This window comes from Pseudonaja textilis, chromosome Z, assembly GCF_049901715.1.
Source record: "Pseudonaja textilis isolate UNSWEBS1 chromosome Z, rPseTex1.2, whole genome shotgun sequence".
Classification (NCBI taxonomy): domain Eukaryota; kingdom Metazoa; phylum Chordata; class Lepidosauria; order Squamata; family Elapidae; genus Pseudonaja; species Pseudonaja textilis.
Window position 1 is genome coordinate 61892364 of NC_142008.1, and position 25349 is coordinate 61917712.

The window sequence follows — 25349 nt, forward strand, 5'->3', positions numbered from 1 at the left end:
AGTGTGCATTAGGAGAAAAGCGCACAAAACAATGCAAATTTGTAATCAGTTTATAAACAAAGTTAGAAATGATGGTGAAACATGATAGAATAAACCAAAAGTAGGAAAAATGAGAATGTAATCAATCTTGAAAGATTTGCTGAAGACAGATAGCTGAACAAGGTTTATTGATTATCTATCCATTCTCCCCCCTTTGTTCATTTGCTTTTATTTACTTGTTATCCTTTAGGATTGTTGAAAGACCAGGCTGCTTAATTATAAGGTGTAATTTAAGTTCGCTAGCAAAAGCTGAATCACGTAGCATAGATGTGCAAATGCTTTTGAATACAGAGATATTAAAGAAGGTGAGCATCATTTCTTACACTATAATGTTGAATTTTCTGTACATAATTCACCTTGGAGTTGGATTTAAACTTGGATTACTGCTTTATCCTATCAGAAGGAATTGTTGTTGTTTGAGCAATCTCAGAGGGAGGAAAAGAAAGGGTAAAAAATTATGCAAGCTATTATGTTTTCCATCTTTCAAGATGCTACAAAAGAGCAAATCAAATAATCCCCAAAGTTAGATTTTGGATTTCAGTATAACCCCATCAATATAAATGATAGACTGAAATGTAAGTAATATATAATATATAAAATGTAAATGATTAGCTCAAAACTGATTCATACACTTTTAAATGCTGATAGAATTGAGTATAGATTTTTCTGATATTTTACTACTGTCAACACTGGGTAAAATAAGGTTTTAGCCTACTATGCTAAGCATGATTTGCCTTGCTGAATGCTCAGTGTGTGTTGCACTGGAATGATATGATGTAATTAATAAAAGTGTTAGGAATGTATTGTTGCCTAACACCAGCTATTTTCATTAAATTAGTTGAGCTGCTTAATTATATGAGCTGTGCCAATGTTTAGTTTGAAGTCACAGAGTAAAATAATTCTCTTGAACTTTGTTGCCCTGATATACGTAAGAGGAGGAAACTATATTTCCATTTCTAAATTGTCATTTTCCCCTTAAAAATGATGTATGACTCTAACATCATTCCACCAGAAGATGTGTAATTTTAAAGTACAGTAAGAATTACTTTAAAAGGTAATTGCTGGGCCATTTGTGTTAAAGCTCTTTTCAAAAATGATTACAGTGGAAAAATATCTAGATTTGTTATTCTATACAATGTTAGGATTTATTTTAATCATAAAATATTTAATGTAATATATAAGCACATTTTAGTAATTATATATAAATATCTGCTTCTAATTATGATGCAGCAATAATTCAGCTGAAGATGTTCTTTGCTGGTGATATTTGGCAGCATCTTACTTTTGTTTAATGTGAGAATAGTGCTTTGCAACTTTCACATCTAACTGATGTATTTTAAAATGCCCATGATTAAGAGCCTTTGAGAACTGTGTGTTTGAAAATGTTCCTTAATTCTCCTTATTTTTCAATCTGTAGGATACCTCATCAGTGATTCAGTTTGTAACACGAGCAAAAGTGAGAGTGGACCCAAGCAACCGGGCAATTGAAGTACCTAATGCGAATTCTGAACATGCAACAGTAAGTGGAAGAATCTAAAGAAGAAGAATCGTTCGTTTTAATTTAATGCATTAATGAAATGTATTAAATGATCCAGCATTTAGCAAGGAATTTGTGATCAGGCCAAAGAAATAGAAGGAGCATGCCTTTCATTAAATGTATTAGCATTAATATTGCTGCCACAAAATCCTCTTGTGTTTTTTCTTGCTGTGATAAGTCTAGAAGCGAATGATTGTCATTGGGATGTTTGCGCACTAGATCAGTTTTTTTTAAGACAGAACAATGCATATTTATTATGCTCATATGTGCATTAACAAGGTAAATTACACCACTCACTCTGGGCTTGTTTATTCATTAGGTCTTTAGAAAATCTACTTTGCATCCAGATAGCAGAGATGATAGTGTGAAATACATAAGCTATGTATTCATGAGTTTGGACAAGGCTTTTGCTATGTTGGAAGAGAAGCCACCCATGAGGACAATCCTGAGATAAGGAGGAGAACTCAGAGGTTGCATATTCCATGTGGATCACTTGAACCCACTTAGCCCCGTCCAAAATGTTGTCCTTGCAGGTTATGAGAAGCACCTTAGTATGAGAAGGTGTCCCTCTGATGTGGAAAGACCCAACATCATTTTTTTCTGTTTAAACATTTTATTAAATTATAGACTAAAATACAAAAGCAAATAAGAAGACACAGTGGGAGGGAGAAGGGAAAGATAAGTGAGAGAGAATGGGGGAAAAACAGAAAAGTGTTGACTTCCAACTCTCTCTGTTGCACTAAAGTAAAACATTAACATCAAACCACAGCTTTTTATTTTTTCCATAATAATATAAACTAGCTACTTCTATAAAAACAAATCAATCTAATTGGTAAAACACAAAATCAAAGTTTCATTTTCCCCCCACCTGAAGCACAAAGTCCAGAAGCAGTCTCCACATGGCAACAAAAGTACTTACATGGCAACAAAAGTACTCAGAAATGGTGTAGGGTCTTCCACTTGGATGGGGGGTTGGACTAGATGACCTACAAGGTCCCTTCCAACTCTGGTTATCTGTATCTGTATATTCTTTTCTTTAATCAAAACAGTCAATTTAGCCATTTCTGCCAACTCCATCAGTTTTTGTACTCTTTCGTCCATGGTGGGAATTGAAATGTCCTTCCATTTTTGTGCATACAAAAATGCTGCTGTTTTGCTGCTGTCAACATATATAAGATCAAAGTTCCATTTTTTTTTCTCCAAGTCTTTTTCCATTAAGCCCAAAATAAAAGCTTCTGGTTTCATTTTTATCTTTGATTTAAGAATTTTCTGTATTAAAATATGAACCTTGGGCTTTCTGCCAAAAAGACGACTGAGACAATGTGAGGACTGTTTTGAATATTATTGAATATTTACAGTATCATAATGAGAAATAGGCAGCCTTACTATTTCTAGATACGGAGAAAGCCTTTAAAATTTTAAATTGGGCTTTTATGTTTTAAGTGCTAGAAGAAATGGACTTTGGAAAGAACTTTATTCAAGGGATCAAAGCAGTTTATATATCACAGAAAGCCAAAATTATCATTAATGGTGATTTAACTAATTTGTGTGAAATTCAAAAGGGTACAAGACAAGGATTCCCCTTGTCCCCTCTGCTGTTCATCTTGATATTGGAAGTTTTGAATGGAGATATTAGGCAAGATGAAAATATAAGGAGTATAAGTATCAAGAAAGAAGTTTATAAATTGAGGGCATTTCCTGATAATCTGGTTATATTCTTGCAAGACCCAAAAGATAATATAGAATATTTGATGAGGAAATTAAATGAGATTGGGGCTACAGCAGGTTTTAAAATAAAGAGAAAACAACAATGCTATCTCAGGACAGTGATATATTGACTAAAAAGTTGGGTTTTAGGGTTGAGAAAAAGGTGAAATACTTAGGGGTTTTATTGATAAATGTAAATATAAAATTGCTTCAAACTAACTATGTCCCTCTCTAGAGGAATATTAAAAAGGTCTTACAAAGATGGGACAAACTGCATTTATTACTATTGGGTAGAATTTCTAAAATTAAGATGGACATCTAACCAAAGATGCTTTTTTTATTCCACACATTACCAATACTCGCAACTGATAATCCATTTAAACAATGGCAGAGGGATATTTCTAAGTTAATATGGCAAGGGAAAAAACTAAGAATTAGATACAAGCTATTGCAAGATACAAGGAAAGAAAGGTTGGGTTTATCAGATTTAAAATTGTATTTTGATTCATGCTGTTTGACCTGGTTAAAAGAGTGGGTGAACCTCCAGAATAAGAGGTTGCTTGAATTAGAGGGCCATAGATTTGGAGGGCATGGTTATCTATGATATGATAAAGTTAAAGTTAATGTTGATTTTAATAATCACTTTGCTAGATTATAGGGGGTGTGCATAAGTGCACCAACGTGCCTACCGTCCCTGTCCTATTGTTTCTTTTATATTTTTTTTTATTTTTCTTATATGTATCCATATATTCATAACTATGTTTTTATTTATACTTATTATCTTGTAAGCAATTGACAAATAAGAAAATAAAAAATAAAAAAAATAGATGTGTCATACTAAGAGTTTGGAATAACCATAAAACAAGATTCTCTATGAAGTTGACTTTGGGGTTTTTTTGGGGGGAAGCTTTTTTTTAAAAAATAAGTGGTGTGAAGCCAGACTGGTGGATGTATGGTAAAATCTTATCTTCAACTCTACACTAAAGTCGAGGGAAGAACTCGAATTAGAGGTTATGTTTGCCATTGGTTTGCATATTAACAACTGAAAGAAAGATTTAAATTAAATAAAAAGAGTTATGGGTTTGATTAAGTTAAAAATGAATTGGAAATCTTACTGTGTGGTAGTAATGGATATATTATTGCTAAGATTCATAAAATGTTACTGAAATTAAATGTGGAAAGTGAACATGTAAAACTTTATATGATTCTGTGGGCAAGGTATTTTGCATATAATGTGAAGTTTAAATAATGGGAAATGAACAAAAGGTTTAAAATGTACACTAAACTATAATTTAAAAGAAAACTTTTATAAGATGATATATTGCTGGTATTTAACACTGGATAAGTTATCTAGGATGTTTAAAGGTATTTTAAATGAATGTTGCAAGTGTAAAATTAAAGAAGGAGCTTTTGATAATTCATGTGGACATATGATAAAACAAAGAAATTTTTGAGCTAGTTCAGCTTCTAACTGTAGATTTTGTTGAGTAATATGTACAATTCCTCAAGATGAGGCTGAAACTTCTAAAGCATATTTTAGGAAATATAGATTTATCTTTTACTGGAAGATCAGTTCATATAAAAGTTCATAAATGTCAACAACATAATTCAGTGAAGATTTATTTGGAAGTAAACCCAACTATAGTCAGTGAGGCTTCCTCCTTGGTAAGCACATATTAGGATTGCAGCATTAATAGTTTAAATAACCTAGTAAACTGTGAGCTGCAGAAATGGCTCAATTATTTGAATCATCTCTGGATAACTATTTCAAACAAATTATTGGAACAACCAGTTTAATTCATGAAAAATTGGTCAAAAAATTCAGGGCTGTTTATAATGTAATTCAGGCTCTTATCCCTCATTCCAGATTTAGTTTAATAAGGACTGTGTTCAGACTATGATAATTTGACTTTATAGAAAAGCCAGTTTTATAATGATTTTCTTTTTCATGATTTTTTCTTTTATTGAAGAAGGAATATGAAAAGCTTCCATAGCTTTACTATGAAAAGTAAAATGACTCATCAGTGAAATCGACAGTGCTCCAACAAGTAGTAGCAAAAAAGTATGATAATCTCTTCTGCAGGGATGGGATGCTACCAGTTTGGCCCAGTTTTATAGAACCTGTAGCTCTAGAGAGCAGTAGACACTGAACCAGTTTGGTGTCTGCTGTTCTGCTTGGCCCAGCCACCCCACCCAGGCTCTTGGCTGTCCTTTATTTCCTACTTTTTCAACCTCAGCTACTTTGCATGGCATAGCTGAGGTTGAAAAAGCAGGAAAGAAGAAGAGTTTGAAACTCTGTGCACCGGCACTCAGCGCTTGTCAGCTGTCCAGGTGGCACAGCTGAAGTTTTTGGGAAATGGTCTACACACACACGCACAAAAACGCGCTCTCATCAGGGGTGGGATTCTATCTGGAGAACCAGTAAATTGCGCCACTGTCTAGCCCTGCCCCATCCACTCACTCCTTATCTGGCAGGCGCACCATCAAACTTGCCTGCTAAGTTGCTATTCCACCCCCACCCCATCCCCAACCATTAGCTGTTCTGCTGTGCTGGGAGATTTAGATTAGCTCAAAAGCAGGAAATCTTTGGATTTCTTGCTTTCTAGCTAATCTAAAAGCCGAGCTGAACCTTCCTTAGGACTGAAAAAACACCTAGCAGCATGAACGTCTAGAAAAAATATTTTGGCAACTTACTCAGTGTTTCTTCTGGTAGTGATTCTCCTTCCCCTCCATCTTTATTTAATTCCTACCCTAATTGGCTCCCTGTCTCAAAATTAGAAATCAAGGTCTCAGTTGAAAAGCAGCAGGCAGCAGGCAAGCGTATAAAGTTACCAAAATTGCTGAAAGTACATGCTGATTATACATACTTGCTATTAGCTATTCCTATTTATCACTATTAATAACTGTTGCTCCCAAAGAGTGCTTAATTCTATCACTCTCTTATTTTATAAGAAAGGCAATGTGCAAGACCCAGTTATTTCTCACCCAATTAGCTTATTATTCTGTACTCAATTTTTGTACTAAAAGCTTTCAGATTTGTTCTATTCAGAAGACATTTTAACCACAAACAAGCAGGTTTTAAGGGAAGATATTCCACTATGAATCAATGTGCAATCCTAGTGGAAAAATATTATAGTTTTATTAAAAGTGTCCTTTATGCTGCTTTTGTTGATTTAACAGTAACTGATTGCTTGTGGGAGATTATGAAAGAATTGATATTGTTGTTATGTGGTGCTCAGCTTTCTGTTTAAAAGGCTGCTCCTACTCTAAAAACTATTCAAAATTTCTGAATGTTGTACTCTATATCCCTTGCACAACCTCAGATGTCTCAGTTTGATTAGAGCTTTGCTGCATTTTTCTTGGGCCCTGCCTGAGTCTATGCCACCTCAGAATCTATGCTATATCTCAACTGTTCCTAGCACTCCATTCTTCTCAACAGAGAACACTGTAGTTGTTCCTCAGGTCTGTTGGAGCCATTTTCCCAGTTTAGGAGTCACAGCTTTGTGTGTTCCTACATCACTAGGATTTCTTTGTCCACTACTTTTCTCATCTTCTCTAGTTCCTTCTTCATTCATGACCTTGGTATTTCTTCAGCTTCTCATATGCCTTCTTCCTGATGTTGCTATCACTTGGCACTGATACATCTATCATGACCAATGTCTTCTGGTCTTTTTCTACTATCACAATGTCTAGTTGATTAGCCAGTGCCTGAATATCCATCTGAATCTGGCAGTCCCACAAGATCTTAACCCTCTGATCCTCCACAAATGGGAGTGGAATCTCTCATTTGGACTTGGGAGCCTTTAGTCCATACAATGCAGATATTCCAACACACAATGCCAAACACTTTCTTATGCTGTTCAGTGTATGCCTGCATCATCCTCTGTTATTATGTGCTATACCACCTTTAAGACTTCTCTGCATTTTGGGTCATTTCTAGTGTGGTAAACTGTTTCTATGGATCAGGTGCTTATTGCCTGTTCTTGTGCTGCTTTGATCAGTGCCCAATGCTGTTTTTTAATTCAGCTCTTTCCATCCACTGATAAAATTTCCCAATGTCTTCCCTCAACTATCTGTCAGTGATACATCCTATACAGAGTCTTGTCTTACCTTGGCACTTCCTCTGCTTGATCTTCCTCTAATGACTGCTACTGTCTCAGGCTTTCTCTAAGCAACTCATATTTGGGTGACATCTTACTGATGTACTCTTGGATGCTCTGGATTTTATCTAGCCATTCAGTGGTTTTGACACTTCTAGACTCTGCCCACTCTTTTTTCAGCAGAACATACATGCTGATGGCATGGATTTTGTTCTTCTCATTGTTAGTACTTCAAAACCTGTCTTTTTATTTGGTGGCATTTGGATGTTACTGTCTTTCCTGTCTCCTCTTCCTCATGATTTCCATATGACTGGGATATCAAGATACCTGTAGCTGCTATGTAAGTTTACTATGTAGCCCACTGGAAATTCCATCCCATCAGCCTTAACTATCTTCCCTCTCTTGGTTATTATCCTTATATTTTTCCTTTCTGAATGACATCCAAATGTCCTCAATGTAGATCCATGGCAGATAGATCAGCAAATCGGTGTCTTGTTCATTCTTAATATAAAGTTAGATGTCATTCATGTAAAGGAAGTTGGAACTGATAGCTCCAGTCATTCTGATTATCTGACTGAGGTGGTTTAAATCTATAGAGAATAGCAAGGATAATACATCACTTTGGTATGCTGAAATCCATGGCTACCAATGTTCCAGTGTTGTCTTCCATAGTCCCATCAAGTTCTTGAGGAAGGTCCTTAATGACATGTTGACTTTGTATAGCACCAGCCATCTTTATATCCATGTATGGAGTATTGAGTCATAGACTTTCCTATAGTCCAGGGGTGTCAAACTTAAGGCTCACAGGCCAAGTCCAGCCCATGATGAGGCCGAATCTGGCCCACATCACCATCTTGGAAACTGTAAGATTTCTTTGATGACCCAGGACATGGTGCAAAGGCAGCACAGAATTCCTTTATTATCTCCAGCTTTGCCCCCAATGTCCTGGTTACCTTCTGGCTGGAGAAAAACTCTCCCAGGAACAGCCTTTGACTGCAGAAAATTAAGTCCAAATCATGGTCAACACAAACTGTAACTTAAAGTCCAATCAAGCTAAACTGAATTTCAGACTTGAAGGCACGGCAAAACTCACATGGTTGGGAAGACACCAAGAACACAGATAAGCAACAACAGTACAAGATAAAGTCACATTTGCTCCCAGCAGCCTGCCACACACAGCCTGCCTTTCTTATAAACTGTGTTCCCAGCTGTGGCTAATGAAGGGAATCAGGGCCCTTTCCTCCCCCCAAGCCATGCAGCCCACATTGCTCTCTACTCTGTTCCTCCCTGCATGCACTAGGATGAAGACTTTAGTTGCTCTGCATGTGGCCAGCTGTGGAATCAGAATTGGCCAGGTACAGGAACCAACATTATCTGGCCCTAGTGCACTGCGCATGTACATGGGCTAGCCTTACTGTTTGAAGCTGAATGAAGCCTTCAACTGAGCAAGGAAGCGTTGGTGGGGGGAGGCCCCTCACACCTGCATCCAGCCCACTGGAGTTTGCTGTGTCAGGGCAGGAATGAGACCCCATCCTGTGGAGCCTGCTGCTGCTTGGGCAGGGAGGATGATAATGAGGAGAAGAACGGTGAGGCTTTGCTCTAGCTGGCCAGGCAGGGAGCAGGTCAGTCAGTGATGGCTGGCTAGTTGGGAAGGGGGCAATCATGGCTGCTTAGGTGGCTGCCACTAACAGCAACTCTACTGAAATTGGAGTTTGCCACACCAGAGGAGAAATAGAGAGACCCTGCTGTCCCGCAGAGCCCACTGCTGCTTGAGTGGGGAGGACAAGGAGAAAAATGGCTGCGCATGTGCTCCTGCCCTCCCAACCACTGCCAGCAGCTTGAATGCCCCAACTGAAGCAGGGATTGTGCACTCCCTCATACACACACACAGGGTTTGGAGAGCCCCCCCCACTCTCTCTGTCTCACTACGGCAGTAGTTGTAGCACTTCAGTGCCTGGCTGGCAGAACACTCAGGTAAGCCAGTGCTGGGCATGGGTAGGCAGTTCCACACACACGCACACACCCACACACGCCTTCCTTCTTACTCCATCCCTGACTGCTTCGCTGCTCAGGTGGTTCCTGCTGCCCATGCCGCTGCCAGCAACTTGGGTGCCCTGGCTAAAAATCACTTTCTCTCCCATACACACACATACATAAACACACACATAGAGGTTGCATTGGATTGCTCTTGCTCACTCTCTTGCTCTCTCCCTGTCTTGCCCTTCCCCCATTTGCATGCAAGCATGCTCCATGGGACATCAAGTCTCATTAAATAGTTAAGTGGAAAGTAGCTGGGGGGGGGCAGGAGACTGGCAGACACTTTTTTTCTTTTTTTCTCCAATTTTTTAAATTTTTAACAATAAACATAAACAAACATAAACATAAAGCAACAAGTAAAACTTTCTTTCAATTATCCAGTATGTCGGTTGGTACATATTTCTTGTGCACAATATCTATAGTCTTTTCCTCTTAGATTTACATTCATATTGCATTAATCTAATTTTCATGTCATATTATATTATTATTACATCATCATTAGACATTAATTTCAAGTCCACATTATCTTTTAGAGCAAATCTCAGTTCTTACTAATTTTAATTCATACTTAATTCATCCCAAAATAGTCAATTATAACGTATCATTGCTATTGTATTATACTTCAGTTTCCTACTTTTCTATCTAACCATTGGTAAAATAAATCCCATATCTTATAGTACTCTTTTTCTTCTTGCTCTCTAATTGGTGATGTTAATCTACTCATTTCTGCACATTCCATTTTTTTCTTAATCACCTCCCCCTCTATCGGAATTTTCTCATTTTTCCAATTTTGAGCAAATACAATTCTAGCTGCAGTTAAAACATTAATAATCAAGCATGTCAATTCTCTTTTGTAACCTTCTGGTAAAATTCCCAATAAGAATGTCTCTGGTTTTAAATCTATATGCTGTTTTGTCATTTTTTCCAGCCATGTGTGTATTTTAATGCAGTATCTTTTAGCTTCTGCATATATCCATCACATATGGTAATATGATCCAGGTTTCTGATGACATTTCCAACAATTTGCTGATTTATCCTTGAACATCTTCGATACTCTTGCTGGGGGTAAATGCCACCTGTAAAAAACATCTTATACAAATTCTCTTTATATGCTGTTGACATTGTTAGTTTATAGTCCATAATTTCTGCCATTTTTCTAGATCTTTTCTAGATCATATACAAATTTTCCCCCCAAGTAATCATTGTTTCTTGTTCTTCTAATTTCACTCCTAGTAAATAACCATAATTTTTTAATCATCCTCTCCTCAGTACTGTTAAGATTTTATCTAATTCAGTAAGTTCTTTGTAAAACCCTTCTGTCTTATTATCTTTATCTTATCTACAATGTATTTCCACATATGAATACCAATTCATCTTTATCTCTTGTTCATCCAATTCTTGCTTTGTTTTGAGTTCACCCTTTTCATTTAAAATTTCACTATATCTAATTATGTATTCCATTTTGAAAACAATTGGATACGCAAATGCCTTTGTTGTTGATAACCAGACTGGTATTTTCATGTAACGTTGTTTCCTTATTTTCTCCCATGTTGACAATAAAGCATCTCGAATATAATGTCTCCTAAAATACCCATGTACTTTGCTTTTCTTATACCTTAAAAATACATGCCACCCCAATTGTAAATCATGACCTTCCAGTGTTAACAATCTAGTATTTCTCAAAATGACCTATTCTTTCACCCACATCAGTGTAACTGTCTGGCAGTATAATTCCCAATTGGAATTATAGCCCAAAACCTCCTCTCATTCTAGCACCCTGTAACAATTTTAATTTAATTCTTGCCTTCTTTCCCTGCCATATAGATTTCAACATTATTTTGTTTGTCCTCAAAATATTCTTTCCCTAATTCAATTGGAATTGCCTGAAACAAGTATAATATCCTTGGTAGCATATTCATTTTGATTGTAGATATTCTCCCTATTAGAGATAAGTGTAGATTTTCCCATTTTTTTCAAAATCTGTCGCAATCTGTTGTTTTAATTTATAATAATTATCTTCCTTTAATGTTCTGCATCTTGTTGTCAACTGTATTCCCAACTATTTCACTTTGTTTGTGATCTGGATATTCAATCTATCTGTCAATTGTTTCCTTTGTTTTTCTATCATATTCTTAACTAAAATCTTACATTTATCTTTATTTATTTTTAATCCCGCCACCTGTCCATATTCTTCAATCTTTTCTATCAATTTAGATGATGTTTCCAATGGTTCTTCCAATATAAAGACCAGATCATCTACAAATGCTTGTAATTTATATACCTCCTTTTTAATTTTCATCCCCTTTATTTGTTTTTTTCTAATATTTCTGTTTAATATTTCCAAAGTCAATACAAATAGCAATGGCGACAGAGGACATCCTTGTCTAATTCCTTTTTAATATTAATATTATCTTTTAAGTCTTTCTGCCATTACTGAGGTGAATATTTTATAATCTGCATTCAACAAAGTTTTTAATTTGTTGTAAGTCGGTATCTTCTTTTGGTATAAGAGTAATATAAGCTTCTGTCCATGAATTAGGTATTTTGGTTTTTGACAAAACCTCATTCATTACTTCAAGCATTGTAGTGTTGAAAGATTCCTGCAAAGTCTTATAGAATTCTACTGGTAGCCAATCTGGGCCGAGAGCCTTTCCAGTGTTTTGTCTATTTATCGCCTCTGTCAGTTCCATCATTGTTATTTTCCCTCCTATTATTTTAGTTTCCTCAGGTATTTGGGGCAGCTCTGCTTTTTGCAAATATTGCTTAACTTTTCCTTCTTCAACTATCTCTTGATCATATAATTTCTCATAGTACTTTTGTACTATCTCTTTTTTTTCTTCATTTCCATTACAAACCATTCCATGCTGATCTATTAATTGTATTATCTTTTTTATCTCTCTCTCCTTTTTCAATTTATACGCCAGCCATCTACCTGGTTTGTTTGTATTTTCGAAGAAGTTCTGTTTAGCTCTCCTGATTTTTTTGTGCTAGTTCCTCTTTTCCATCAATCCCATTTTATGTATAACTATTTCCATTTGACTTTTAACATCCTTCTTTTGTAGATATTTTTGTAGTTCTTTCTCCAGTTTCTTGTAGTTGTCCTCTAATATTTGTTGTGTTTGTCTTTTTTTAATATTCCTTCTCATGTAATTTATAATCAGACCTCTAGTGTAGGCCTTCATGGTATCCCATACATTTTGTAATGAAGTTTCCTCCTTTTTGTTTTCTTTAAAGAAAAAAAACAGTTCTTTTCCCATATTTTGTATACATTCTTTTTCCCTCAAAATTGAATTGTTTAAAGTCCATCTAGATCTTTTCTTTTGTCCCTGCCATTTGACCCATATTGGGTTATGGTCCACCCAAATACTTGTTTCTATATTTACTTCTTGTATGTTGGAGATTAATTATGCTGACATCCAAATCGTATCTATTCTTGACCATGATAAATGTCTATTAGAGTAAAATGTATATGTATTAGCATTCATTTCTCTCCAAATATCTCGAATGCTTAATTCCTCTACCATCTTGAAGAAGGATTTTGGAAGTGTCTTTCTATTTTGTTTCTTGTTTGGTGCATAAATTGCTACTAAAAGCATCTTTAGATTATTATCAAATATTTCCACCATCAATATTCATCCTTTTTCATCTGTAAAAATTAATTTAGCTTTGGTTGTATTCTTAATATATAGAGCTACTCCTCTTTTATTTTGTTGTACCAATGAGCTGTATAGATTCCAATTCTGGGATAATTCAATACTTGGACATGTTTTTTAATATGAACTTCTTGCAGGCAGATTATATCTAATTATATTTTTTCTAGTTTAAGAAATGTTTTTTCCTTTTGATAGCCGAATTCAATCCATTTATATTTATTGTAATCAATTTCTTTTCCTCCATTTTTATACTTTATATGTAAGGTTTATTGCTCTTGTTGCTCTTGTTGCTTTTTGCTCTCTTGCTTCTTTTAGTTCCACCCTTCCACTTGCTGCTCCCTCTTCTCGTATCTTTCCTCTCTTTTTTCTTTATCTCTTACTTCAACCATCTCCTCTTGGAGTTTAACTATTTCCTCATCTCATATTCCCTCTTCTTTTTTTCCTCTAAAATATTCACCATAAGATAATTCTGCTTTCTCTATTGAGTCCTTGCTCTTGCCAAGTAAATATTAAACTTTCTGGAATCAATCATCTATAGTTCACTCCCTTAATTAAAATTTTCATCAAGAATTGGTATTCTCTTCTTAAATCTCTCACTTTTCTTGGTACTTGTTTTAGGACTGTGATCTCCTTTCCTTTCTATTACAATGGGTCACTCCTTGCACTCTGTAATATTTGTGTTTTGATTGCTTTCTTAGTGAATCTTACATGGACTTCTCTAGGTAATTTGTTTTTCATAGCATATCTTGTATACACTTGGAACACTTCATCTATTCCATCCATCATTTTTTCTTTGGATATCTTCAAGGCTCCTGCCAGCACTTCTATCATTATTTCTGCAAGGTTTTCTCCTTTTTCTTCCTCAATATTTTGAAATCTGAGATAAAAATCTGCTCTGTCCATCTCCCAGGCAAGCATTCCTTTTCCTTTGTCTTGTTCAACTACTATTAGCCTGTTATCAATTTCTCCAACTTTTTTCTCTGTCTGGTCTCCTTTTGCTTCTATTTTTTGAAATATTTTTTCATTCTTCATCATTATTTGTTGTATATTCTCTACTTTCTCATCCATTTTCCCTGTTCTCTCTTCTATTCTTTCCATTCTATCTTCCAAACATTTCCCTTGTTCTTGTATTGTTTGCATTATCATTTGTAATTTTTCATTTGCATTATCATTTGTACCTTTTCCTTCTCCCTCTCTCTCTTTTTCATGCTGCAACATGGTGTGAATTGACCTCTGATCAGCTGGGCTTAGGGAGGAGGTAGGAATTGAAGAGCCTGTAGCTGCTGTTTTCCTCATCTCTAGTTGGTTGTCCTTGATAGATATCTGTTAGCAATGCCAGGACCAATTTTCTTCAGGTTGTTCTCTACCTTAATCCAATTGTAAATGAGAAGAAAAAGTGAAAGAGGAAATAAATAAAGAAAGAAAGAAAACAAGTTTAAAAAAAAACCAATTTATTCATCCCAGGGAGCCAAACAATCAAAAATATAAAATCCTCTAATAGTAATCCAAGAAAAAGGAGAAAAAGCAGCAATATAATAAAAAAGTAATCCATAGATAGTTTTAAAAGGGAAAAGAGAAACGGCAAAAGAAAAAAAAATCATATTCCAACAATGAGGCTAAAGTCAAATTGTTAGTTTAGAAGAAGCAAAAACAAAAAACAAACAAGGCCTAGAATGAGTGCCAGCCATTAAAAGAAAATTCAGTTGTAATTTAAAAATAAGTCAAAAAACAAATCACAGCCACTATGCAATGTCCAAGGCATCACAATTAAAATTTCAACAAGATATAATCCAAGATCACAGTAGTCTTTTCTCTTCCAACTTCAATTTAAGTTGTTTTACAAGAAAAGCATCTGTAAAAACAATTGTTTTTTCCTATTTTTTTATTTCAATCTACATATAACAACAATATATTAACAGTGTGGCATCAATATACATCTCTCATTGCATTATATTCATATTCATTCATACTTCAATATTTATTTTCAACCTTACTCTCTCCAAATGCCTCCCACCATATCAATTAAATGCCCACCACCATATCAATTCCATTATTCAATTTCTCCCCGTTTTCCTTTTTTTTTTAAATGAAAAATTCTCACTTGGCAAGCAGTGTGGTTCCAGGTTTCACATCTCAATACAAACATGACCATAGTTACCTATTCATTTTATTTGTTTAATTTCATATTGCATCATCCTTGTCATTATTAAATATAACACTTATCCAATCCCAATTCATGTTCTCCTATCTTATTTTACAATATTATCTAAAATTCTCATCACAATTCTATGTTCATTTATTCAATTCCAAATCCTAATATATCTCCTTCCATTTTTCTTAGTATATTCTCATATCTTATTTTACAATGTTATCTAAAATTCTCATCTCCTTTCTATTATCATTTCTCATATTATTATTTTTTTCTGTCACATTTGTCATTTTATCAGTCCTTATCTGTAAATATAGTTGTCCCCTCTAGTTAATAATTCGAGCTAACCACCTTCCTTAATATCAATCTCCCTATCTAGTATAAAACATATTTTAAATAAATAAATAAAATATATTTTTAAATAAAATATATTTTTCTTAGATTCCGCATTATGTTTTCTCTATGAATCATCTGTACATTACAAAATACTATTTTCAATATATTCTTATGCATCCCAACATATTACCTTGCGGAATCCCCTTCCTTATCCCTTTTTTTTCACCCATTCTCTCTCACTCTTTGAACAATGTACCTTCTTTTCATCCTTGTTTGTTTCCTGTTCCTCTTTATTTTCTGGTCCTTTCTCTTAATTCCCCTTTTCCCCATTCTTATTCCCCTCCTTTTCTCATTCCAGTTATTAAACTTTTCTGTCTCTTTCTTTTGATTTTTCCTTTGTACTTCCTTTTTTTGCTTTTCTCTTCTCTCTTTAACCATTTTCCGAACCATTCTCCCTTTTATCATCCCATCAGACCACAAATGTTTAATTCTAATTCCACACCACCACCCCCGTTTAAATAATTGTTGTTCGTTTTGTTCTTCTAAGTTGGTTTCTTCTTTATAGAACTCCTCCCCCTCTGGTTTATTGTGTTCTTGTGTATGCTGAGTCACCATTTCTAATTTCTGTAATACATGATTACACATTTCAAGTTTGATTTTTATCATGTCCCTTGTATCTTGCATATCCAATCTTATGTCTTGTGAGTCCAATCTTATATCAACAAGTAGCTCCTCCATTATATCTTCTCCTTTTTTTCTTTTTCTTTCCTCTTCCTTAATAGTTGAAATCCTCTTTGATAGATATATTCAATCCCAGAGTCCACTATCTTATTTCAGCCAATATCTTTTGAGTTTATTTTCAACAATTCATACTCTTGAGTCTTTATTCCAAGTCTTCTAATTGGCCTCCCAACTGTTTCCCAAGTTACTGGGTGGTTCTATGACAATAATAAAGTTCCTTTTATTTTCTTTCAAGTTTGAAGATCCAAACTCTCAAAAAGACCAGACACTCGCTTTAAAACAGACTAAAGTTTTCCTGTACCATCAAGTGGCACTCTTGAGTCTTTTTCTTTTTAACTTTCTTTATTGAATATTTTTATTAAGTTTGCTAATTTCAATCATTAGCTATTCTTTTCAACACACTCAATTCCAGCATTTAGTTATGCCTTTTAAGTGCCCACAGTTCAATATATGTCCAGTTTAATTTTTAATCCTTTGTTGTGTTAATGTATTTTCCTTTAAATTTCTCCTCCAAATTAGTCCAACAGAATAATCAAATCCAAATTTAAAAACCAATTTCTTTCTCACTTTCTCTGGTCACCGCTTCCACACACTTTTCTCCAAAATAGCCCTTTAATTTGATACCGGGGTACCTCAAAAGTGATGTCCTTTACCTGGTTCACACTCTGCTTGCTACTTCTCTCTCCAGCACAAAACTTAGTTTTCCGGAGTGTTCTTCGTCTTCGTGGTGGCCATTTTGGGACCACCGCTGCAGCTTGCTTTTGGGAGGGATTTTCCTCAACCCTCCAGGCGGTTTCCCCCTTTTTCACCACCCCACCAGGGTGGCTCTGGTCTCGATCGGGACCCTCCAGCAAGTGAGCTCAGGCGAAACCACACACGATCACGGATTCGCACCGACTCCATCGAGGAACAAATCAGAAGTCCCCCTGTTAAAACAATTCTTATTCAGTGCTCAACTCTTTGTCTTCTCTTAATGTAAACAGCTTGTGATTTTTAAAAAATTTCTCAGCAATTTGTTTTTTCAGTCCCTTCAGAAATTTTTTTAAACCCTCTAGGTGGCAGTGTTGCTTTGTTCTATTTTACATTCACTACCTTGCTATATTGTAGTCAAAAAAGTTTCTAATAAAAGATTCCCTGTTAAAATAGGGAGGAAAAAAAAGGAAAAATTCCAAATCTATCTTTAAATGTTAAGAATTGTCTTCTTTAATTGTTATTATAGAATCCAGTCCGGTTAAGAGTTTAGTTCTTGTTAAAATACAGCAAAATAATTCCAATTTTAACAGTTTAAAACATATTCACATTCGCTGCTATCCATCTCCATTCTCCTATGCAGGGCAACAAAAGACGATCAGTTGGGACTCGGGAGAGAATAGATGGGGGCAGGACCAGTCAGAGGTGGTATTTGCTGGTTCTCTGAACTACTCAAAATTTCCGCTACCAGTTCTCCAGAACTGATCAGAACCTGCTGAATACCACCTCTAGAAGGGAGGGAGAAGCATGAGCTTTCTTAGTGGGTCGGGAAGGCCTTGAGGGCCTCTTCTATCACTAGGCATCCCCCCCCCCCCCATGGCCTTCTCCACTCTGAGATACCTCATGTGCATGTTGGGATTCTTGAATTGTGAGCTCTTAGGAAAGTATACTCTCCTTGTATATTGCAAACAGCTATTTCCAGTGAGGAAAACATGACAAAGCAAGTGGGAAAAATATTTTCCTTTGCTATATTTCCAGTCTGGATTAGACCATGGTAGAGTCCCTACAGGAGAGCCCTTTTAAGGATTATGTATTAATAGAAAAGCAACTAATTTATCTCTGTTCTTAAACACTAAAGCTATTGCACATAAAAAACAGAGGAGCTCTGATAAACTGTCAGAGCCATCATTTTGGCAGTTTTGTTATACTGTAGTCTGCAGATGCCCCCATGAAATGCAAGTATGGGATAAACTGGGCCTGGTTTGTTCTCAGTCTTATAAGTGGCCACAAACTACTAGCAAAAGTGACATTTGATCACAAGGCAATGAATGTTTCTCCTTTTGCATTTTCTCCTTTTCCATCCAAAGAAGGGACAGGAAAGAAAAAGAAAAAAAAGAGGGGAAGAGAGCAAGGAAGAAAAAAGGAAGGAAAGAAGGGAAGAAAAGAGAATGAAGAGAGAAGGAGAAAGAAAGGAAGGAACAAAGGAGATTATAATGAGAGAGAGTGAGGGTCTGAGGGAAGTCCTACCTTAACACTTGGCCACCAGCAACCCTGCTGCCTTTTGCCATCCCTTTGACCCCTCCTTTGACCTCTACTGGTGGTCTTCCATCCTATTACTTGAGGATGCTTTGGTTACAAAGCTGTGTCTCCTTGTAAGGAGATGGAATGGGCCTCCCTCTAACCCACACAATTTCCTCCTGAACAAACCATGAGCAACCTAGCGAAGGAGAGCAAGCACAGCAGCAGTGGGAGCTGGCCATGCCCATCACACCCACACCCACCATGGCCATGCCCACCCAGGCCACACCTACCCAGACCCCCTGAAGTCATCCACAATCCTGGTGTGGCCCTCAATGAAATTGAGTTTGACACCCTTGCTATAGTTGATCCAGCTTGGTGCATCTAGACATTGTATTTTGGTCAACTGCCAAGTCTTATCCTTAATCTTCACCCCTCTCTAATCCTACTAGTCAACTAATCTCTTTCTGAGTTGCCTTGATTGTAGCCTCTAATCTCATTTTTAGGAGAAAGGTATTATGCTGCATTTTTTGATTGTATAGCCAAGCATTTCCAGGATGACATCGGCTGCGGAATGTGTGTATGTCAGTATATATAGTTCATGAACTGGAATAGATATGGCAACAGGCCAGCCAATGGGGACTGTTTGGATACTGAAACATAATATTTGTTTTGTATGGGGCTATAAGAAACTGTTGGAGTCTGGGTGTGGCTTTGACTTTCTGAACTGTGTATAAAAGTTGGTTTGTCCTCTGTAACCTAGGCCTCTGTAAATCTAGGCTTCTGGGCCTCTGTATCTCTCTACTCTGTAAACGAATTGCTTCTGTGAGTACTGCTTCTGTGTTCCTGAATGTGTATGCTGACTTCTGCTGTATGGTATTGTATAAAGAAGTTTCTTATGTGATAGAATCCTGCAGAATAATTTACTTTTGTGCTGGTTGGATGTGCTGCAAAAATTCGGACAAGTGGCCCAGAGCACACATTAGGACTGAACTGTAATTAAGCTGAAGGACTGCCTGTATTATAGTAAAAGAGAACAAGGCAGAGAAAGATTGCAGGATGGCTGTTGAATTCAGAAAGAGCTCTGCCTCATTTGGGACAGTCTTTTCTGAAAACTGACAGCAGTGTATGGCCGGTATAAATAAGAGAAAAGCAAAAAGGATATGTTAAAAAATGGACTTTGCTAAGGAGGGTCACTGGAAGACAAATTTTGCCTGACAGTGGTACTTTTGACTTTAAAACTCTAAAAGCACTTAGATCCTGAATTAAGCCCAGCCAAATACCTTACTGGTACTGCTAGGCCGAGTTAGCAAGAACCAAATACTTAACTGCAAGGGAAAATCAAGCTAAAGTACAAACCCATTCCCTAGAAGGTAAAACTGAGGCAAGAATTATTGCTCCCCTATTGAGCAAACCTGTACGGGTAGAACAAGGGGCCAACTGGAATATGTCCTAACCCATACGCTTTTCTCTGCCTCAGATCTTGTTATTTGGGAAAAAGACACTCCAACATTTAGAGCAGACCCTCAAATGGTAATCTGAACCCTGAAATCAATAATAGAGAGACACAACCCATTGTGGAAAGACATGAATCAGTTGCTGCAGGTTTTCTTGACTAGCTGTTTGAAAAAACAGACCAAATAGCTAAGCAACCAATTATCCTGTGGCAAGCTGCCCCAGCACTATTTGCCTGACCAGTACATTGCCCTGATTGGGATTACAATGATACCAATCATTGGATAAGAGGGCAAAAAGTAATATAATGGAAGCCCTAGAAGAAATAGGAAAAAAACCTCTAAACTGGTCAGAATTTCAAAAGACAACCCAGATGGACAAGGAAAATCCCAACACCTTTTGGGTTCATCTCTCACATATGCACACTTAGACTTGAACTGCCAAAAAGATCAAAGGATTTTAGCCTCAGCCTTTATCAACCAGTCCACTAGTGACATCAAGGAATACTTTCACCACATAGTGTCTAATTGGTCTACCTTGGAAATAGCAGAGCTGCACAAGATTGCAAACTTTGTCTATGACCAAAGGGATAAATTAAGAGAGGAGAAATAAGAAAAAAAGAGGATGAACTTCCGGTTTGTCGGCTTCGGTGACAGCAGGGATTCGCTTTCTCTGCGATCCCTGCTGTGCTAGCCGCCTTGGTGCCTCCGATCCTGACGGATTTGGAGGCTAAGGCTGCCCTGTTGGGGCAGCTGAAGAAAGGGGGGATCCGGACAGGGGTTGAGGGGTATCGCACCCCCCCCCCCGCCGGCAATAACCCCCTTCTCTCAAGACGGTGGAGCGGCGGTCTTTATGGCCGCCATAAAGAAGCCGGCAACTGGATAAAGAATGTGCAGGAGGAAGAAGAAGTAGTTTTAAAACGAAAGTTTTTTCTTGGTCGAACTGGGACCTTAAGGACATATTTAACACCTGGGAAAGTATTGGCTTGGAAGCTATAATGTTCCCGATTGATGTTTTCAGCTGTGAAGAAAAGTGACGAAAAGGGGAAGTTACTCTCCCTCCCTTATGGAATTAACAAAGGGACAAGGGAAACTAGCCTTTTGATAGAAGGTAAAACCTAAACTCCTTTGTTATAAGTGGGAAGGGAGAGGCTTGGGAAAAAAATTTTTTACTCTAAGACTTTGCTGGAGGAGATGCCTTGAAGATAAAGAGAATAGAAATTAATTCTAAGAAAGATTTAAAGCACAGATTGGATGTTTTTTTCTTTCCCTAATTTGACTTCACCCCTAGAAGAGAAATTGTAAAAAGAAGAAGCTTGTACTCTGCCTGGACTGTTTGATGACTGCGGGATTTTGGGACTTTTGGGAACTGTTTTAAGTTTGGAAATAACTGATTGACTTAATAATAAGAAGAGGATACAGAAAGAGAAGAAGAAACAGTTCAAAATGGCTCTATCTCTTGATGAACTAAAAAAACAATATTTAAAAATAAGGAAAGAAGGCAAAGATGTTATGGGAGAAGCCCTTTGTTTCCTAGATATGGCGCTTGTCATGTGTCAGCAAATTAAACAACAGCTGGAAGAAGCCGAGGAAGAAGAAGCCATTTTTAATGAACTAAACGGTGTGACTAAGAAAGAAAGGAGAAAGAGAGGAGCGAAAAGGAAGGACTTAAGAAATAAAAAAATGTTTATGAAAGAGAAAAGAAGATGCAAAAACAACAGAATGCTAGAAAGCAAAAGGAAAGAGGAATGCAACAGAAAGGAGAAATCAAGAAGGCAGAGGTTTGGAGAGGAGGGTAAAAGTTTAGGCGGGCTAAGAAGGAAAGGAAAAGGGGAAAAAGTTACAAAGGTATAAAACAAGTTGGAGAAAAGAATTTTTTTTTTAGGGATAATGGGTAATATATGGGTTTTTTTTAAAAAAAGGGGGGATTCTGCAAAGTACACATGAGTATTGTAATAGTGGTATTTGTATTATAAGTAGATAATCAGAACTTTTTAAGATCTAATAAAAGACTAAAATATCAAGGTATAACTTTAAAAGGTTTAATGAAGAATGATATTAAGTTTTAATAAAATACTAAAGGGAATGTTTAAAATATTAGTTTAAATATAGAGTTAATGGATTAATGTGTTGACTGTTATGGATTTATTATTGTAGTATTGGTTTCTGAAATAGTAGAATGTACTAAGCAGAATCTGATTGGGATTTAGGTGTTATTTTAAATTTTAATTTAGGGGAATGATAGAAAGGCATCATACTCCGATTAGTGATTCCAGGGGAAACTATTCTTTCTTAAATTGGAAATGAGACAGATGTAAATGGAGAAATGGACAAAAGATATAAAAATATTTTTCTTTAAAGCAAGATTAAATATATAAAACAGAATTAAGATGAGGCAAAAGTGGAGAGGAGTTATATAATAGATATAGAATGGTAAACAAGATAGGTAATGGTATATAAGAAGAGCATGAATTCAATTGAAGTCCATATAAAAAGAGGTAATCGGGGGCCAAGTTACTTTCTAGAAGAAAGTTTTATGTTTTTATGTTTATGTCTTATGTGTGTGAGTTTAATTAAGAATTAAATAATAAAATTTCGGAGGAAGACTAGATGAGAATAATTATAAACAAGCCAGAGGAAAATATAAATGTGATGATTGAATAGCAGATAAATTAGAAAGGAAATATGATTGAATAATGATTAAAGAGAAACAATGTGGAATTTGGTAAAGGGAATTTACGTGTTTATATGGAAATGGGATAAATTATAAGTACGTGATATAAAACAATATGTTACCTGCCTTGTAAAGATCTACAATGGAAAGAGGTTTTATGTTTTTAATGTTTAATGATGTTTTGTTTTGTTTGTTTGTTTGTAAAATCAATAAAACTTGTTTAAAAAAAAAAGAAAGAAAGAAAAAAAGAGGATAGAGATATGAGGAGCTAAAAATATTTGCTGCCATGCGTAATAATGCTAGGCAAATATCATGCCGGACCACTGGTAACTGACGGGAATGCTGGCAATGTGATAGGGCAGGATGGCCCCATGATAGGTGCCCACACTGCTATCGCTGTGGGGAATTTAGGCATTTTAGCCAGAACTGTAGGAAGAACTTAGCTTGCAACTGATGTTCAGGACCGCTTAGAAGCTCTATGCTAGACAATAACACCTTCTCCCATAGCGAGCAGAGGAATAATCATCACCAGGAGCTGCCTAGAGCTCTTTTCCTGTGAAACAACCCATTCCGTTGCAATGAACACAGGGATAGTAACAGACCCCAATGGATCAGGGAAGGGAAATGCACCTTTTTCTTGACTAAAAAATGAAAACACTGAATTCACAGCCACCTTCAATGGGCTTGCAATTCCCCAAAGGAATGGCCCTGAAGGAAAAACTATTGTTTCCCTGATGATTGCTTAGTTGACACCAGAGCCACATCCTCATTAATTACAGAGCCCCTGTATAAAAATTCAGTGGTTCAAGGGGCTTGGGACAATATTATAGGAGTCAGAGGAAAAATTCCTGTAGAATTCACTCATGAAATAAAGGTAGAATTAGGATTATAGTCATCAAATCACTCTTTTACTGTTTTTCCCTGTCCTCGCTCTCCCTCTAAGTAAGGGACTTCCTATGCAAAATAGGAGCCACCATAAAATGTGGGGGAAAGGGTCTTACATTGAACATTCCAGGGAAAGGTACCTATATGCTTGTCACAAACAGCATGGTACTTCGTGCGGATCTAAAAATCCTGCCATCTTCCCTGTGGGGCTGGGACGCAATAGAAGTGGGACTATTAAAAGGAGTGACCCCAGTCACAATTCAAGTAAAGAACGTACCACTTCCTTGTGTTCCCCAATATAAAATTCCAGCTGAAACTTCTTAGGAAACTAATAAAGGGAGTTCTTAGGAAATGTACCTCTCTCTGCAATATCCCCATTTTTCCAGTAAAGAAAGTAAAGATCAATAATTTTCAGATTTGTTCATGACTTAAGTCTTGTGAACAGTCATGTGATCCCACACACTCCAGTAGTGCCAAATCCTGCAACTATAATAACCAAAGTCTCAGCTTCAGCTATGTATTTTACAGTCATAGACTTGTGTTCAGCCTTCTTTAGCATCTTGGTAGACCAGGCATCCCAATAACTCTTTTCCTTCACCTGGGAAGACGAACAGTATACATGGACTCATTTGCCACAAAGCTATACCAAGCCTAGGAACACTGGTTCTTACTGCCACTTGCCTTCCTGAATCAATAAACGAGATCTGGCTTTCATGCAGCTTGCTTCGCATCCTTATGCTGCACGTCCTCCCAGCTGGGAAATTCGAACCTAGTGAAAGGGAAAGGCTTTACCTTTCAACAGAGGTTTGGCTGCAATTGAGAAGTGTGCATGTGAGTGCATCAGCATGCAATATTGTACAATTATCGAGAAAAGTATACAGAGCCAAGCTGCAGCCACAAGCAAGTGTCTAGGAGCATTTGTTGCACACGGAGACTTTATTCATTGAGCTGGAACAGCATGGGATAAAAATTCCAGAATCTCAAAAGTTGCTGTTGGTGTTAAACAGTCTTGATGAAACATGGAGCATTGTTTCAGCTGTTTTTGAATGCAAACCAGAGCAGGACTTAAGAATGGAGGCTCTAAAATCTTATTTGATTTCAGAGAAAAATAAGCACCATTTTAGAAAAAGACACGAGGAGAAATTCTTGACATGGGGATGCAAGGAGCAGAGAGAGAAAAGCAACAGGCAAGATGTCTGCAGAGATCGGAAAACAGTTCAGCAAAGATTTTCTACAAAGAGAGCAATGGGACAGCAGTGTTTCATCTGTGGGGATAAGTCTCATTTGAAGAAAGACCGTTTGCAGAGAAAAGATACAACAGATGGACAGGCTGTTGCAAAAGGCTGTTTGCAACAGGGTGTTGCAAAAGTTGGCTATTGTAATAGCAGGGACAAATGATAATAGTCAAGCAATTGTTAATAATTGTAAATTGTTTTTCAGAATGGATCCAGCTGGAGGTGATGCATTGGCCTTGGCAAATAGCCAGGCTAAAGTCACTGGAAAAGGCAGTATGGTGATTCCATGTCCAAAGGAAAAGTTTAGCAATATATTGTGTGTGCCTGAAAAGGAGCATAATTTATTGAGTGTCTCTAGTTTAGACCAAAAGGGGTTTGAGACCCTATTTGTAAATGGAAAGTGTATCATTAAGACAAATGGCAAAGTATGTGCTCAGGGCATAAAGCAGGATAACCTTTATGTGTTGCAGGGACAAAAGGTTCAGTGTGCCCAAACATTTGGAAATGTGGAACAACACGATTCACGTGTTCATCTTCTGACGGAAAGCTTGGCCATGCCAGCTTCAGAGTTTTGCAAAAAATGCAACAGTTTGC

At 36.6% G+C, this 25349-nt stretch overlaps 1 protein-coding gene across 1 annotated transcript in view; it reads left to right on the plus strand.

The window, feature by feature from the left end:
- The window catches only part of ITGA9 (integrin subunit alpha 9), a 496160-nt gene that overhangs the window by 360965 nt on the left and 109846 nt on the right, over positions 1–25349 (plus strand). The window contains 3 exon segments of the mRNA XM_087917165.1: positions 230–235; positions 237–344; positions 1457–1558. Of these exon segments, the coding sequence (XP_087773291.1) occupies positions 230–235; positions 237–344; positions 1457–1558 (216 nt within the window).